Here is a 16,949-nt window from a genome sequence, read left to right on the forward strand (position 1 = left end):
CTACAGTACAGTTTTTCAGTAATTTATCCTGCCCTAATTTTTGGATCAAGGGATTGTTATACTTCTTGGTTTTACTTATTTTATCCAAGCTTATTGTTTACAATCTCGATTTTAGCATTTGCTCATCTCTTGCTTGATTTGTTATTTAGTGCTTCTTTTAAGACCTTGCTTTTACATCACTACTGTATAATGTTTATAGATTTCCACAGTAAGAGATTTAAGTGAGTTTTCAATCACAGTTGGCTTTTTTTCAGAGCCTTATGGACAACACTGTTGTTGTTTTCTGGCCAGGAAGAGCACTATGACATTTTTGTGGATGAGGCAGAGCAGAAAAAACTAAAACATAAACAATTGGACAAGGAGTCCCCCTTAAACTATATTAAAAGACTGATTTGCCTTTATAAATTGAGAATTTATAAACTGAGAAAGAAGAAGGGCTAACAAATTTCTGTGGTGCAATGAGGAACTCTAAAATCTACAATGAGGCTCATCAATGATATAAGTCAGGTAATCCTCATTTAGCAACTGCCTTGTACCGCAACCTTCACAGTTATGATAGTAATGGAAAAGTAACATTTTGACCAGTCCTTGATTTACGATGTTTGCAGGTCTGCAAAACCTAGGAAAACTGAAATAAAATCATAACCACATCATGGTTTCACTTAATGACTGCTTCACATAATGCTGGTCCCAATTGTGGTTACTAAACAAGGAATACTTTAATTTTCAATTCACTAGCTATATATTTTTTTTTTTATTAAAAGTTTTATAAATTTTACAAGAAAAACAAGAACAATACAGAACAAAAAACAACATATACAAAAGAAAAAAAAAATTAAACAATACATATAAAAAAAAAAACCTCCACCCCACACCCCTCCCAAAAAACCTCCCTTCCCCCCCCCTGAGCTTCCCAGAGCAGAATATAGGCTTAAGAAATAAAAAAAAAATAAAAATTAAATTAAAAACTTTATATTTATATATATATAAAAGATATCTATAATATATATAAAAATAAAACTTATGAAAAAGCTATATGATATTTTTGTATACCCAATCTAAATTGTATAAATTTTATCCATTTGTCCCAGATAGCAAAAAACTTCTCTTGCGTTTGTTGCTTTAAGAAAGCCGAAATCTTTGCCATTTCCGCCAGATAAGCTACTTTAAAAAACCATTCCTGCAATGTAGGCAAAGATTCCTTCTTCCAATATTGTCCAACTAACAGCCTCGCGGCTGTGATCAAATTTAACATCAATACAACCTCCTTTGTATCACAATCTGTAACAATACCTAACAAAAATAATTGCGGAGTAAATTTTACCCTCCTTCTAAAAATTCTCTGGATATTCCACCATATTTTGATCCAAAATGCTTTTATCTCTCTGCATGACCACCAAATATGATAATAGGAAGCCTCCTTATAACCACATCTCCAGCATTTAGGTTGCACGTCAGGGTACATTAAGACATTTTTTGTGGATCAAGGTGCCATCTATAAAACATTTTATAAAAATTCTCCCTTAAATTCTGTGCTTGAGTAAATTTGACATTTCTCACCCAAATAGTTTCCCAGGTGTCCAATGAAACTGGCTCACCAAAGTTCTGCGCCCATCTAATCATACAATCTTTAATTAGTTCCGTTTCTGAGTCCAATTCAACTAAAACCCCATAAATTCTCTTAATGTGGGTTTGTCTTTGATCCTTCAGTTGCTTAATAAGATTTTCATCTTCTCTAAGAAAACCCACCTTACAATCCATCTTCCATCTATCTAGTAGTTGCCTATATTGGAACCAAGAATAAGTAAAATTTTCTTGTGCTAATTCTTCCCGTGATTTTAATTGCCAGTTTTGTCCATCCCATTTAAGTAACTGTCTATAAGACACCATATCCATTTTAACCCCTCTTTTTATTCCTTCTATCGCATGCCAAGGTATAGCCCATAATGGTACTTTAAAATCACTTTTATAATATTTTCTCCAAATCCTAAGTAAAGAAATTCTTAAAATATGAGATTTAAAAGCCCAATCTATTTTTTTATTAAATATTAAATAGGCATGCCACCCATAAAGTAAATCCCATCCCTCTAGATAAAGTATCTCAGAATTTGTCAAATTTACCCAGTCACTAATTAATGTTAAAACCACCGCATCATAATATAATTTCAAATTTGGTACCTTGAGTCCACCCCTCTCACGGAAGTCTTGCATAATTTTGAACTTAACCCTTGGTTTTTTCCCTGCCCAAATAAATTTATTGAGACCCTTCTGCCACTCATTTAAATTAATCTCATTTTTCAAAATTGGTAACATTTGAAACAAAAAAAGAAACTTGGGTAGAATATTCATTTTTATCACTGCAATTCTTCCCATGAGGGATAATTGCAGCTTTTCCCAGTTCTTCAAGTCTTTCTGTACCCTGACCCACAACCTTTCATAATTATTTTTAAATAATTTTGCATTAGAAACAGACAGCATCACCCCCAAATATTTTACCTTATTAACAATCTCAAAACCCGTCGAGTTAACCAAAATCTGCTTCTCCTGACTCGACATATTTTTAGGTAAAATTTTAGTCTTATTTACATTAATCTTAAAACCCGAGACCAAACCATAATGGTGAATCAACTGTAATAAGTTTACTACAGAATAATCAGGTTGCGACAAAGTAACAACCAAGTCATCCGCAAAAGCTCTCAACTTATATTCTTTTTTATTAACATATATTCCTTTAATTTCCTGAGACTCTCGAATTTTGATCAATAATATTTCCAATGTTAAAACAAACAACAATGGCGATAAAGGACACCCCTGTCTAGTACCTTTCTCTATTGTGAAAACCTCCGACAAACCTCCATTAACAATAAGTTGTGCTGTTTGTTTTTGATATATTACCTTAAGGGCTTGTAATATGTTTTCACCAAAATTCATTTCTTCCATTACTCTTAGCATAAAATGCCAATTCAGTTGGTCAAATGCTTTTTCAGCATCTAAAAATATGAGCCCTGCAGGAACTTGGTTGTTCTTATCTAAGTATTCTAATAAGTTAATAATTTGTCTAACATTGTTTTTCATATACCTTCCTGTTATAAACCCTGATTGATCTTTATGCACAAGATGATGCACCACCCTCATAAGCCTATTTACCAAAATTTTTACAAATATCTTATAATCCACGTTTAAAAGAGATATAGGCCTATAATTTTTTGGTAAAGTAAGATCTTGATCCTCCTTTGGAATCAATGATATAAAAGCACTACGCCATGAAGGAGGAATCTCTAAACCCTGTAAGATACCATTAAAAAGATCATTTAATGGTTGAATCATCTCCTCCATTAAGCTTTATAATAAACAGCTGTTAACCCATCCGTACCCGGTGCTTTCCCTAATTTCAATTGTTGAATTGCTGAGGCAATTTCCTCCTTAGTAATTAAACCATTAATTTCATATTTCTGATCCTCAGTCAGTTTAGGAAAACTTGCCTCAGCTAAATATTTATTTATATCTAACAGTTGTACATTAGTAGATTTGTATAGGTTTTGATAATAATCCAAAAAAGATTTTTTAATTAATTCCTTCTGAGAAACTAGTTTACCCTTATAATTTATTTTCTCTATTATTCTCAGTCTCTGTTTCTTTCTTAATTGATAAGCCAACCATCTCCCCGGCTTATTAGCATTACAAAATGTATTTTGTTTCATAAATAATAAATTGGTTGCAGCTTGATCTGCTATCAACATATTAAATTGTGACCTTAATAACTTTACAGATTCTTTAGTACTTTCATCAGAAGGATTTAGAATCAAAGCCCTTTCTTTTAGTTTAATTTCATCTTCAAGTTCTCTACGTTTCTGAATCTGATTTCGCTTATAAAAATTATTCATTTTTATCAAAACACCGCGCATAAATGCTTTACCTGCATCCCATACCATTGACATTGAAGTCCCCTTGTACATATTCAAAGCAAAATAGTCCTTTAAACACTCCTTTAGTTTTTGAACATTCTTCTCTTGTCTAAACAAATTTTCATTAACTCTCCAGGATCTTCTTTCCTCTTTCTCTTGAATCAACTCCATCCAAACTGGACTATGATCCGTCAGTGATCTAGGAAAAATCTTTACATTCTTTACTTTATTATACAAATCCGTGGTAATCAAGAAAAAGTCAATTCTTGAAAAAGATTGGTGTCTGTCAGAAAAAAAAGTAAAGTCTCTCTCCTCTTGATTACGTTCCCGCCAATAGTCCCTTAATTCCCAGTCTTCTTTCATATCAAAAAAGGCTTTAGGTAGCCTTGCTTGTTTAAGAAAAGGAGAGGAACCTTTCTTATCCCTTTGTGACTAGCTATATTTTTATCCACACATTTCATGTAACATATTGGTATGATTCTGTGGCTATTATGCATACTTATCTCTTACTCTGAGTGGTGCACCTTCTCCTTCCCCCACCCTTCACAACTGAATTGTGATATTCCTCCTGGTGCTCTATTTGGCAAATGTACAAGTCTGTACAGGTAGTCCTCGACTTATAACACATTTGGTTAAGTGACCATTCTGAAGTGACTTATGACTGTTTTTCACACTTACGACCATTACAGCATTCCCATGGTCACACAATCAAAATTCAGACACTGGGCAACTGGGTCTTATTTATGATGGTTGCAGTGTCCTGGGGTCACCCTAACCTTTTTCAGTCTTCTGACAAGCAAAGATGTTGGGGAAGCCAAATTCACTTAACAACCGTGTTACTAGCTTAACAACAACTTCAATTATTCACTTAACAACTGTGAAAAGTAAGTCGTAAAATGGAGCAAAATTCACTTAACAACTCTCTTTGCTTAGCAACAAAAATTTGGGGCTCAATTGTGGCTGTAAGTCGAGGACTACCTATGCAGGTAGAATGACTTTGCTGTTATTATACTGTATGTAGATCATAAGAATAATGATAGGAATAAAAGAAATACTAGAATCTAGGGGAAATTGGCTGGGTCTGGTGAACTGGAGCAGCTCAGGCATCTCTCTCACTTTTGAATACACACACACACACACACACACACACACACACACACAAACATTTTGGGGAGGGGGATAGAATAATAAAAAGACACTTTAAAATGTTCCTGGCTGCATCAAGGATATTCAGGGACGTGTGGATTCTAGCCAAGGGTTGCTGCATAAGAAAGAGGTGTGTGTGTGTGTGTGTGTGTGTGTGTGTGTGTGTGTGTGTGTGTGTGTGTGTGTGTGTGTGTGTGTATTCATGCAATGGGGAGAAAGTAAAAAGAGACTCGATTGGAAGGAGGAGGTGGTGGGTTGGCTAATCCAGGATGCTAGTAGGAACCTATAGTGCTGACCTCAGCGTCTGCACTGACTGCCCAAAGAGCTTGATTATTTTTAGATAAGATGAAAAGCAGAGAGAGAGAGAGAGGAGTTCTGGGATGTAGCCCATGTGAAGCGTGAGTTGTATTTCTGATGAGGAAAGGAAAGCGGGAAGTGGAAAGGGTGGAAGAGGAAGGTTTTGTTTCAGTGGCCTTCACTCTTGCTGCCTGCACGAGTCCCTCTGGCTCCTTCCTCAAGTCCAGAGGTTCACTCCTTGCCTTTGGTTCAGAACTGGTCACATTCAAAGGAACTTCCAGAGTTATCTAATCACCTCCCCTCATCTAAGCCTGCCAATTTCTGGATGGTTTTGAAAAAGGGTCACACCTTTTGATGGTCCCACCCTGAGCATCAGCATTTCTCCCCTCTGTTTAAATGAAGTTGTTTTGCAGAGCAAAAAGGGCACCTGACCGTGTGCACAGTGCATTTCCTTTGAGAAGGGAATTCGTTAGATATAGTAAGAGCAGGGCCTATGCAAGAATGATGCAGTGCGAATGCTGCTGCATTAGGAGGAGAATTTATGCTTTTCATTCAGAAGACTGCATGCAGGGTTTTTTTTTTTAAATGATGGCGTAAGACGGGTTTCCCAACCTTGGTGACTTTAAGATGTGTGGACTTCAACTCCCAGAATTCCCCAGCCAGCATATTATTCAGTTTCTACCATCTGAGTAATCTGCAAGTTTCAAACTTACAAGAAGCTCTGTTTTATTCTTTACTATAGTCTTCTGATCTACACCTAGATCTTGCTGCAAAACAATGGCTCAGATAGCAGATTACAGGTAGTTCTTGATTTACAACCATTTGTTTAGTGACCATACAACAGCATTGAAAAAAGAGATTTATGACCATCTTTCACACTTACAATCTTGGTGGCATCCCCATGGTTACATGATCAAAATTCGTCCACTTGGTATTGGTATGTATTTATGACAGTTGCAGTATTCTGTGATCATGAGATCACCATTTGCAACCTTCCCAGCTGGTTTCTGACAAGCAAAGTCAAGGGGGAATCCAGATTTGCTTAACGACCACATGATTTACCAAAAAATTGCGGTGATATCCTTAACTGTTGCAAAAAAGGTCATAAAATAGGACAAAACTCAATTAACAACTGCTTAGCAATGGATATTTTGGCCTCAACTGTGGTCATAAGTCAAGGACTACCTGTATGGACATTTTTACACAGCCACTCTCATCACCCTGAAAACCCTGCATTTATTCTCTCAACAGCTTCCAATCGTACTCACCACAGTCCTTACAACTATGGCCAGTTACAACTTGCTGTCCCTTTAGCCACACGTAGAAGTGTGCTAAAAAATGGCCAACTCCATCATCTCTTATCATTTTTTCACCATCCATGAGATTTTGGAGAGGGGCCCTTGTGGGAAGGGAAGGGGGAGAAACCACTCCAAAATCCCTGGAGTGCAGTTATGAGAATTTTATGGCATTTTGGAAGCATTGCAGCTTGAGAGTAGGAAAAAAAGCTATGGAACTAGGGAGGCGGTTCCAAGAGGGAGTTTCCACCAACTCCATGGAATTCAGCACATCAGATTTCAGAAGTCCTGCAATTTGAGATTTCAGCCTGTGAAGCCCCTACGAAAATCAACTCAGCTGCTGAAGGGTGACGCCAGGGATAGTGGAAGGTGGCACCAGTCCAGGAATTGCCCCAAAGTGCCCTGTGGAATAGCCCATGATTTGAGCATTAAGAAAAAGAGTCTCTGAGCACGATCAGAACCAAAGAGCCCACACAAATTCCTTTACACAAAAATTATTTTCTGCTGCCTCTCTCCTTCCATCAAGCTCCTTCCTTTTCAGGAACTTGATTTCTCTAGGAAAGGATTCTTGGATATTGTTAACTCTTGAAAGCAGAATCAGAAACTTTATTGCTGCCCTGTACCAAATTTCTTTGAGACACAACTCAATCTCTACTCAATCCTGCAGGACAAAGAGCTAATGAAGCTTAAGACAGTCCCATGTATTTCCCATCTTTATGGGGGGGGGGAGGATTGCATCAATGGGCAATGTTTATTTCATCATGCTTAAATAGACAGCACGGGTTTAGGATCCGCAGTGGCATCACATGCCTGGCATTAGTGGCGCCAACAGAGTTCTGAGGTCAGGTGTTGCCTGCGGTGGCTGAGAGTCCAGTAAAGGGAAGAGAAGGGAGGCTGAGGAGGGAGACGCTTCATCTGCATTGGCGGCTCGTTAATCACCCACCCGGGCTGCAAAGTGAGTGTTGTCAAGGGAGGGCTGATTATGGGGAGGAGGGCAGCCATTACTGCAAAAATTACATTACTGCAAGCACCCATTAATGTTTGGCGGTTGCTGTAGCAACCTAGTAGGGCCTGGACTTGTGGTCGGCCTCTGTTCATCTTTACCTTGATGAAGGAAGACCGAGGGTCTTAGCAAAGGTTGCTACCAAGAGGAGTGCATAGTGGCCTGGGGTGACCCAGCCAGTGACCTTCCTTCGCCATCACCCAAAAGGGGCTTACCCAGAGAAGAAGGGCTTGACCCCAAAGCACTAGAGGGCAGGACAAGAAGTAACGGGTAGAAGCAGGTCAAAGAGAGATCCAGTCTAGGAGAAATTTTCTGACAGGGAGAACAATGAATCAATGGAACAGCTTGCCTCCTAGAGTTATGGGTACTCTATCACTAGAGATTTTCAAAAATAAACTGGACAACCATTTGACTGGGATGGTATAAGGGTGCAGGAGCTTGGGCTAGAAGCCCTCCAAGATCCCATCCAGCCCTATGATTCTATGTTCTGTGTTCTAAGTCAAAGTGTCTAGTATTAAAATCCCGCAAGCTATATGAGAGTTATCAGGCAGGAGACCCAACCCCTCCCCAACTTTACACAAATCTTTTTCCCTTACAGCAAAAATATAATATTAAAACTAGCTCTTGAATGCATGTTCTTGCCTCCCAAAATTAGTGGCTGTCTGAAAAAGCCACCTCTCTTTGTCTAATGAAATTCTGACATTGTGTCTTGGTCAGCCAGCCTTGAATGTTGTTCTAAGTTTCTCAGTAGTGGTAATCAACTTTTGAAAAAAACCAAACCAAACCAAAAAGAAGACAAATGTACGTTTGTAGGCCCCGGTTGTGTAGAGCTGTAAAATATAACGCACAATTCTTTTCTTTTCAGATTCAGATCAAAGCAGCAGTCCCAGGACGGGAATCGGTTCTGACCAGGAGGATAGTAAACCCATAATCACGCTGGGTGAGCAACAGCAAAAAAAAGGACAGAGGAAAGGTGCTGGTGAATGTTTGAAGCCATCGGTTTGTGGTTCCCTGGACCTGCAATACAAACCCTGAAAGAATTAGGTGGGATGGTACCCTGGAACAGACTGATGGAAGGATGGATTCTCTCAAGGGTTGATCCAATCAGGAAATGAATTAGTAATGGAGAAGCACTTCAAGGCAGGCTTAGAAATAGGATTGGTTTGGGGTGCTGTTCTGTCTCTTCCCACCTTTTCAATTTAGTAAAAAAAAAACCTTGGTTTATTCCAAACCAAATCAGACTCTTATCACAGCCTTGAGAACAACATGGAATGAACATCCTCAACCAGCCTCGGTCAGCAAATCTCTAAATCTGTGTTTCTCAACTTTGGCAACTTTAAGATGGATAGACAAATGAGGAAACCTATCAATAGAGCCAATCATGTCACAGTTAAATACAGACATCAGTACAAACAAAAATGAGTTTCAGAAGAGGACTAACAGCCAGTTTGTAAAAACCACTTCAGTTTGGTAGTTTTTATATAAAGGTCTTCTTCAACCTGATGCTGTTAAAACTATTATTCCATCATCCAAAACTGACATAGCCAGTGGCTATTATATAATGTTAAATTATTTTAGAGTCAAACTTCATTGGCTGGCTGCTTTCATAGACTCTTGTTCTTTCTAGTCTAAAAAAATGGATAAATGATAAATGGGAGAAAAGAGTTTATTTAAAAAGTATCCAGTCTGGAATATTTAAGATTATATGCTAATTACCTGATTTATAGTATAATAAGTTTCTTTCTCTAAGTCAAAACCTGACACTGAAAACATTGAACAATTCAGAAAAAAACCTGATTATTGTAGCAGTTTCTGAATGTCCAAAATCTCTTTTGCAGATGCAGCAGATTACCAAGAGAATTTTGTTACGTCAGGTGTATTCAGTGTCACAGAACTTATTCAAGTTTCCCGGAGTGAGTAGCTTGTATCCTCATAAGTTTTTTTTTTCATATTTCATTCTTACTTCTGTCAATTATATTACATTGTCTGAAATGCAGGTATAAGTAAGATTTGTTAATTTTTCCCACTGTTAATATAGTCCATTTTTTTCCTCATTGTAAACATTAACAAATTTCTACTAAAAATTATACATATATTTTTACTTTTAATATCTATTTCCCAGCTACTGGGAAAAATAATCTGTTGATTCAGATAGTGCTACCATTAATGTACTGGTGATGCTCAAGCTTGCTGTACTGTTGACATTTTGTCAATAAACTATTGGGTTCTGGATAAGAGGAAACAAGCTGAATCTGAACCCAAGCAAGATGGAGTTACTTTCAGGCACACAAAACCAGGAGCCAGGATAGAGTTCAAAAGTACTGTGAATGTATTCCATGCAAACTATACACAAGAATCTGATGTCTATGGAGATTCTCAATCATCCAGGTTCATGGCTGTCCCCAAAGTGCTTTTTCCAAAAGGCAACTGAACTTCCTTGGTTTTTTTCTTTGAAAACGGTTCACTTCTCATCTAAGAAGCTTCTTCAGTTCTAACTGTTAGAACTGAAGAAGCTTCTTGAATGAGAAGCAAAATGTTTTCAAAGAAAAAGGCGAAGAATGTCCAGTTGCCTTTTGGAAAAAGCACTTTGGGGACAAGAATTTGATCTACAATATCAATGAGAATTGGTGCCAGATAAAAGTTAAAGGACTTCAAGGGGGCTGGACGTAGGTTTCTTTCAAGGGTGTAGGGATTCCAGGCTGACTCTTCCCTTGGACTCAGCTTGATCATCTCCTAAAGTTCCTGTTTCCAGAACCACATTCTTTGCCAATTCTAGTGTTGTCTCTGAAGGAATGACATTGCTCCTGAGGGAATAATTTCACGACTTGAACCTTCCTGGATTGATGGTTACTGCTGGATGGGCAGGAGAAGGCCATGGCTAGAAGGTTTTTGTCCAGCTGTGGTTGTTGCACCAAGTATGGTGCTTCTTGATGCAGGAGAATTTCATGCAGTGATTCATGTTCTCACCACCATCCAGTTTGACAATGGTGATGCACTCTAAATAGGGCTGTCTTAAAGAAAACTCAGAAACCGCAGTTGGTTCAAAATGCAACAGTCCCCATGTCAAGGGCTCCTATATGCCACAAACCTGGAACAACTGCACCCAGTTCTGGTCACCATGTTACAAAAAGAAGCTAAGACCCTAGGAAGAGTGCAGAGAAGCACAACAAAGGTGATAAGGAATCTGGAGACTAAATCATACAATGAACGATTGAAGGAACTAGGTATGTGTAGTCTAACAAAGAGAAGGGCAGGGGTGACATTATATATATGTAGGCATGTGTTTATAGGGCATATTTATAGATAGCATCTAGTTATTTTACTATATCACATCACTTCACTCCATAATCCAGTGTTTCCGTTGACAGCTTTAAGATGGATGGACTTTAACTCCCAGAATCCCCACATCCACCTAACAGTCTAATTCAGGGTTTCTCAATCTCAACCACTTTAAGATGTGTGAACTTCAACTCCCAGAATTCCACAGCCAGCTGTGTTGGCTAGGGAATTCTGGGAGTTGGAGTCCACCAATCTTAAAGTTGCCATAGTTGGGAAACATCTCTGACAGAGCACCACTGATGGAAGCAGAGAATTCCATCCCGAATCATTGTTTAATGAATCATTCATTATCCCTTTATAATATTGATGGTTCTTCTCCCTCTGTCATTCACAGCACCAGTGGTGACAGGCACAGGTCCAAATTTCTCTTTGGGAGAGTTGCAAGGGCACTTAGCGTACGACCTGAATCCCTCGAGTACAGGGATGAGGCGGACGCTCCCCAGCACTTCCTCCAGTGGGTAAGTCTAAACTAACACACACACTCTCTCTCTCTCCCCTCCCCTTTGTGTGTATGTGTTACACTAGGTGTGTGTGTGTGTGTGTGTGTGTGTGTGTGTGTGTGTTTATAAAACTTTTACCTCACTGAGGATGCAACGGATGGAATTGGAAAGTTGTCAGGTCACACAAAATTGGGTCATATCCAGGTCTTCAAGGTTTTATCCAGCCATTTCTTGCAACTAGAAATTATTTTCTAGTTACAGGTAGTCCACGACTTATGATCACAATTGAGCCCAAAATTTCTGTTGCTAAGCAAGATTTATTTATTTATTTATGAGACTTATATACTGCTTTAGGTGCAAGCACTCTCTAAGCGGTGTACACCAGTAAGCAATGTATATATATATATATATATATATATATTGCCCCCAATAATCTGGGTCCTCATTTTACCTACCTCGGAAGGATGGAAGGCTGAGTCAACCTTGAGCAGGTGAGATTTGAACCCCTGACCTGCTGAACACAGTCAGTTAAAGTGGCCTGCCACAGTTGTTAAATGAATCACTGCAGTTATTAAGTTAGTAACACAATTGTTAAGTGAATTTGGCTTCCCCATTGACTGTTTGTCAGAAGGTCCCAAAAGGTGATCACATGACCCTGGGACCTTGCAACCATCAGAAATATGAGCCAATTGCCAAACATCCGAATTTTGATCACACGACCAAGGGAATGCTACAATGTTTGTAAGTATGAAAAATGGTGATCAGTCACTTTTTTCAGTGCCACTGAAATTTCAAACAGTCACTAAATGAACTGTTGTAAGTCGAGGACTTCCTGTATATGCAGACAATGTATGATTTTTAAGAAGAGACTGGATAGCTATCTGTTTGAAATGGTATAGGATCTCTTGCTTGAGCAGGGGGTTGGACTAGAAGACCTCCAAGGTTCCTTCCAACTCTGTTATTCTGATTTTGATTTAATTCAGTCTCTCTTCTAACTGAGGTAAAAGGTAGGGTTTCAAGCTAGAAGGCTGTAGCTTTCGTGCTTCACTTTTTCTCCTTCCTTTCTCATTTCTTAAACAACCTGACTCATGATCCTGACTTATTCAACCACATCACATCCATATGTCTCAAACATCTGGGATGCAAATTGCTTGAGAAAGCAGAAGGTGGAATATTTGACAGCTCTTTCTCTATCACGGAAACAACGGCTTCTACTGTGCTCTTAGGGTCAGAAACTGAAATTATAAAGGTGTTCATCTTGTGATGTACTATTTAAGCCAAAAATGCTACCATCTCAGCCTTTAGGAATGCTGTGTCACCTTTTAATTAGAGAAAAGTTTTCTTCACTTAAGTAGCCATGACCTGCTGAGAACACTCTTACCATTTGTTTCTTTAATCAATTTTTATTTTATTCCGAAGATTAAGATACAAAATACTAAAGAAAAAAAAATAACAGAAACAAAACAAAACTAGACAAGAACATTTAAAAAGAACATAAGACAAAAACACATCTAGGAAGGGATCCTAGAAGTAGAAGCTTATAAATTCTAGACCTGCTTGCCAGGGGGAAAGCTATTGTTGCAACAGATTAGTCAGTGTTCAACTAGGAGGGATAATACACTTCTGTAATGCCATTCCTTCATTCCCTACCCTGATTTGCAACTCACCCCCAGACCCTATACAAACTCCTGATCCTTACCTACAAACTGTGGGGAAGAGACCCGGATGGGGAACTTTGGTCACATGATCACAGTTGCCACCTTGACATTCTTGACCTTCTGGATGCCTCTGAAACCCTCCATGATCTTTTTCTTTTTATTACTCTACTGATATATCCCAATATGTCACTGTTCTATCTCTTAAAACAGTTCTTTTTCTCTTTTACCTCCTGTGCCCAGGTTCTCTACTAAAATACCTATCCTTTGAAACGTCTTCCATCTTATCTTCTTTATTTTTCCTTCCACTATAATGTTAGGAGTGTGCTAAGTGAATAATTGCAGTTTGTTCTCTTTGCCTTGATTTTCTTACTGCATTTGCCTCTCTTTTGAATTATATTCCACCCTGTAAAGCTCCTCTGAGCAATCCTAAATTCTTGGACTTAGTGAATTATTACCTAGAGCAATGAAATATAAAAAGTAGGAAATTCCTTTCAAAATTTAGCTTCAGGTAGTCCTTGACTTACAGCGTTCATTTAGTGACTGTTCGAAGTTACAGTGGCACTGAAAAAAGTGACGTATGAGCATTTTTCACACTTACGTCCTTTGTAACATCCCCATGGTCATGTGATCCAAATTCAGAGGCTTGGCAGTTAGTTCATACTTACTACCATTGCTATCATGGGATCACCTTTTGCAACTTTCTGACAAGCAAAATCAATGTTGAAGCCAGATTCACCTAACACCCCTATTACTAACTTATCAACTGCAGTGATTCACTTAGGAACTGTGGCACGAAAGGACATAAAAATGGGACAAACCTCACTTAACAACTGTCTCGCTTAACAACAGAAATTTGGGACTCGATTGTGGCCATAAGTTGAGGTCAACTTGTAATAGTTATGCTGCTTTTGCAGAGGTGTTAGACCAGGGGTCTTCAAACCTGGCCCTTTTATGACTTGCGGACTTCAACTCCCAGAATTCCTCAGCCAGGCATGATGGCTGAGGAATTCTGGGAGTTGAAGTCCGCAAGTCATAAAAGGGCCAAGTTTGAAGACCCTTGTGCAGTTAGACAATGATGTGGTTAGACGAGGTTGTTATTCTTATATTTAAACTGCTATTAAAACCATATCTCTCCTTTTTTTTCCCTACAAGGAGTAAACGGCATAAGTCAGGCTCCATGGAGGATGATCTGGATACCAGCCCTGGGGGCGAATACTATGCCTCCCCTAGCTCCCCCACAAGTAGCAGCCGCAACTGGACGGAGGACATGGAAGGGAGTAAGTGTGCAGGAGATGCTGGTTCAAGTACTTTGCAGGATAAATGTCTACGGAGATTCTTAGTCATCCCAGTCATAGTTGTCTCAAAGGTGCTTTTTTTTTTTTTCAAAAGGCACCTGGACTATTTTTTTTCCTTGAAGAAGAAGACATTTCACCTCATCAACGAAGGTTCATCAGTTGTGAGTGGATGGTGGGGGGGATGGAAGAATAGGTTCTGTCCTTCCTATGTTTCCACCACCATCTTGGAAAAGAAGCGTTTTTTTCTTCTAGTTCAGTCTAGTTCAGGGGTTCTCAGCCCCTGGTCTGTGGACCGGTACTGGGCCACAGCATGCCAGCAACCGGTCTGCACAAACAAGCAAAACCCCATCCGTGGGATCCAGGCAACACACAAAACCACACCTCCTCCAGTCCATGGAAAAACCTCTCTCCACAGAACCGGTCCCTGGTGCCTGAAAGGTTGGAGACCTATGGTCTAGTTCAGCGGTTCTCAACCTATGGGCCGTGACCCCATTTGGGGTCGATCGACCATTTTTCGGGGGTCGCCAAAGGCGGCGATCCGCCATTTTCTCTCCTCAGGGGGCGCCGCCGCGCATGGGGGGCGCCGTGCATGCGCGCTGCGCATGGGGGGGTGCCCCCATGCGCGCGGCGGCGCACATGCGCATAACATTTGTGTGACGGGGGTCGCTGTCACACAAATGTTGAGAACCACTGGTCTAGTTGCCTTTTTTTTTTTTTTAAAGGACCTTTGAGACACTTCACAGAATGTTTAACGTTTTCGCCGGCTTCTTGTTTTCCTAGTTTCAGAACCAGCATCCCAGGTCCCCAGATGCTTTCATTAATCATGTGAAGAGTGTAATTCTGATGCATAAAGATAATATTTGCAGCTCAGGGTTGAAATAAGAAGGTCCTTGGTGCTTGTCTGAGCTTGGTTGTTTTCTTGCAGTTGTTTCATTACCCAAACTAGGTAACATCATTAACATACTGATGATATATTACCTAGTTTGGGTACTGAAACGTCTGCAAGAAAACAATCAAGCTCGGCGAGCACCAAACCCTGCGGTGTAATTGTTGCAGACCTGTCTGAACTACCGAATATAGAGATAGGCCAGAAGAGCAACTATATTGATAGACAACAGCTAGGAAATACTTAGTCAGCAAATCAACGAACATTATGATTTTGTAAAGTTCCTTTGAAGAGTGAGGAAAATTAATTTTCTTCTCATTCCATCACCTAAATATTGTTTGGGAATGTGTTGCCCACTGTATTTTAATCTTTATTTATTTATTCGGTAAATTCATACAGCTGTTCATCTTACATATGTTTCTCTGAGCTGCGCACATAGGGCTGCTTTTGAAAGCTGTCCACAGGTAGTCCTCGACTTATGAATTTCCATTTCTAAACAAGGCAGCTATTAAGTGAATTGCGCCAATTTTGGGGCCTTTTCTACCCTCATTATTAAGCAAATCACTGCAGTCATTAAGTAAATCTGGCTTTTCAGTAGTTCCATACTGTTTGAGAAAAATGCTAACTATCCATTTGCAGATGTTATAAATTGGGGATTTTTTTTAAAAAAAATTAAGAGTATTTTATTTTTTCTCATTCAAAAGGATTTTTTTTAAAATAATTGATCGATTAGCTTAATGATCAATTCAATAAACATTGCAATATTGTTGTGGTTATTTTTTGCCTGCATTTAGACAAAGAATTAAAAAGGGGGAATATGCCCACCTATTCCTTCCCCAAGTAGAAATATGTTTAAATGCTTTGCAAGAAGAGGTTTAATTTCAATCCTGACCTGGATGTTCTGTAAAATCCTTCCAAATGAGAGTCTGAGAAAGGACAAAACCAACTGGCCCAGATAAATCTGAGTCAGCATACAGAGGAGATTAACTGCATCCTGTCACAGACAAGAACAGGTACAAAGAGGGGGAGGGGGTTTGATATTTATAGGAAAGACTAGAAGCCCATTTGTAGGATTCATCAAACAATCACCTAGGAGCAAACTCCATTCCATCAATGTGTCACAAATTAAAATAGAGAAACTTCTACAGGTATATCTTAAACAGTATCTGGTAATACTGGCTCATAGTGGCTCGGCACCCATGAGCCATAAGGAGAGAGCTACACAGACATGGGAAAGGATAATGCCAAGTGACGAAAAACAATACATGCTGGATAGAACTAAGTCACATACATGGACTGTGTTTCATGAAGGACAACTGGTCCCTTTTTATAGCTGGGAAGTCCCGGGCACTGCAGTAAATAATAGTAATGACTTAGAAAAGCTAAGATTTTTTTCCCTTGGTTAAGTCTCTGAAAAACATGGTTGCTGTAGTTAAAGGATAGTTCCAAGCTATATAGAAAGAACAGAAATATAGTCTGAACCAGGGGTTCCCAATCTTGGCAACTTTAAGATGTGTGGACTTCAGTTCCCAGAATTCTCTACCCATGGCTGGCTGTGGAATTCTGGGAGTTGAAATCCACATGTCTTAAAGTTGCCAAGATTAGGAACCCCTTGTTTAGAGCTATGTTTCTCAACCTTGGCCATTTTAAGGTGGGTGGACTTCAACTCCCAGAATCCCTCAGCT

General features: G+C 39.2%; 1 protein-coding gene across 5 annotated transcripts in view; it reads left to right on the forward strand.

The window, feature by feature from the left end:
- The window catches only part of NFIC (nuclear factor I C), a 181,257-nt gene that overhangs the window by 129,357 nt on the left and 34,951 nt on the right, over positions 1–16,949 (forward strand). For all 5 annotated transcript variants that reach the window (XM_039334795.1, XM_039334796.1, XM_039334792.1 and 2 more), the window contains exons 3-6: positions 8,512–8,586; positions 9,485–9,559; positions 11,320–11,443; positions 14,236–14,360. In XM_039334795.1, the coding sequence (XP_039190729.1) occupies positions 8,512–8,586; positions 9,485–9,559; positions 11,320–11,443; positions 14,236–14,360 (399 nt within the window). The remainder of the gene's footprint in view (positions 1–8,511; positions 8,587–9,484; positions 9,560–11,319; positions 11,444–14,235; positions 14,361–16,949) is intronic.

The sequence above is a fragment of the Crotalus tigris genome, unplaced genomic scaffold (genome assembly GCF_016545835.1).
Source record: "Crotalus tigris isolate CLP2741 ecotype Arizona unplaced genomic scaffold, ASM1654583v1 scf7180000017633.3093840, whole genome shotgun sequence".
NCBI classification, from domain to species: Eukaryota; Metazoa; Chordata; class Lepidosauria; order Squamata; family Viperidae; genus Crotalus; species Crotalus tigris.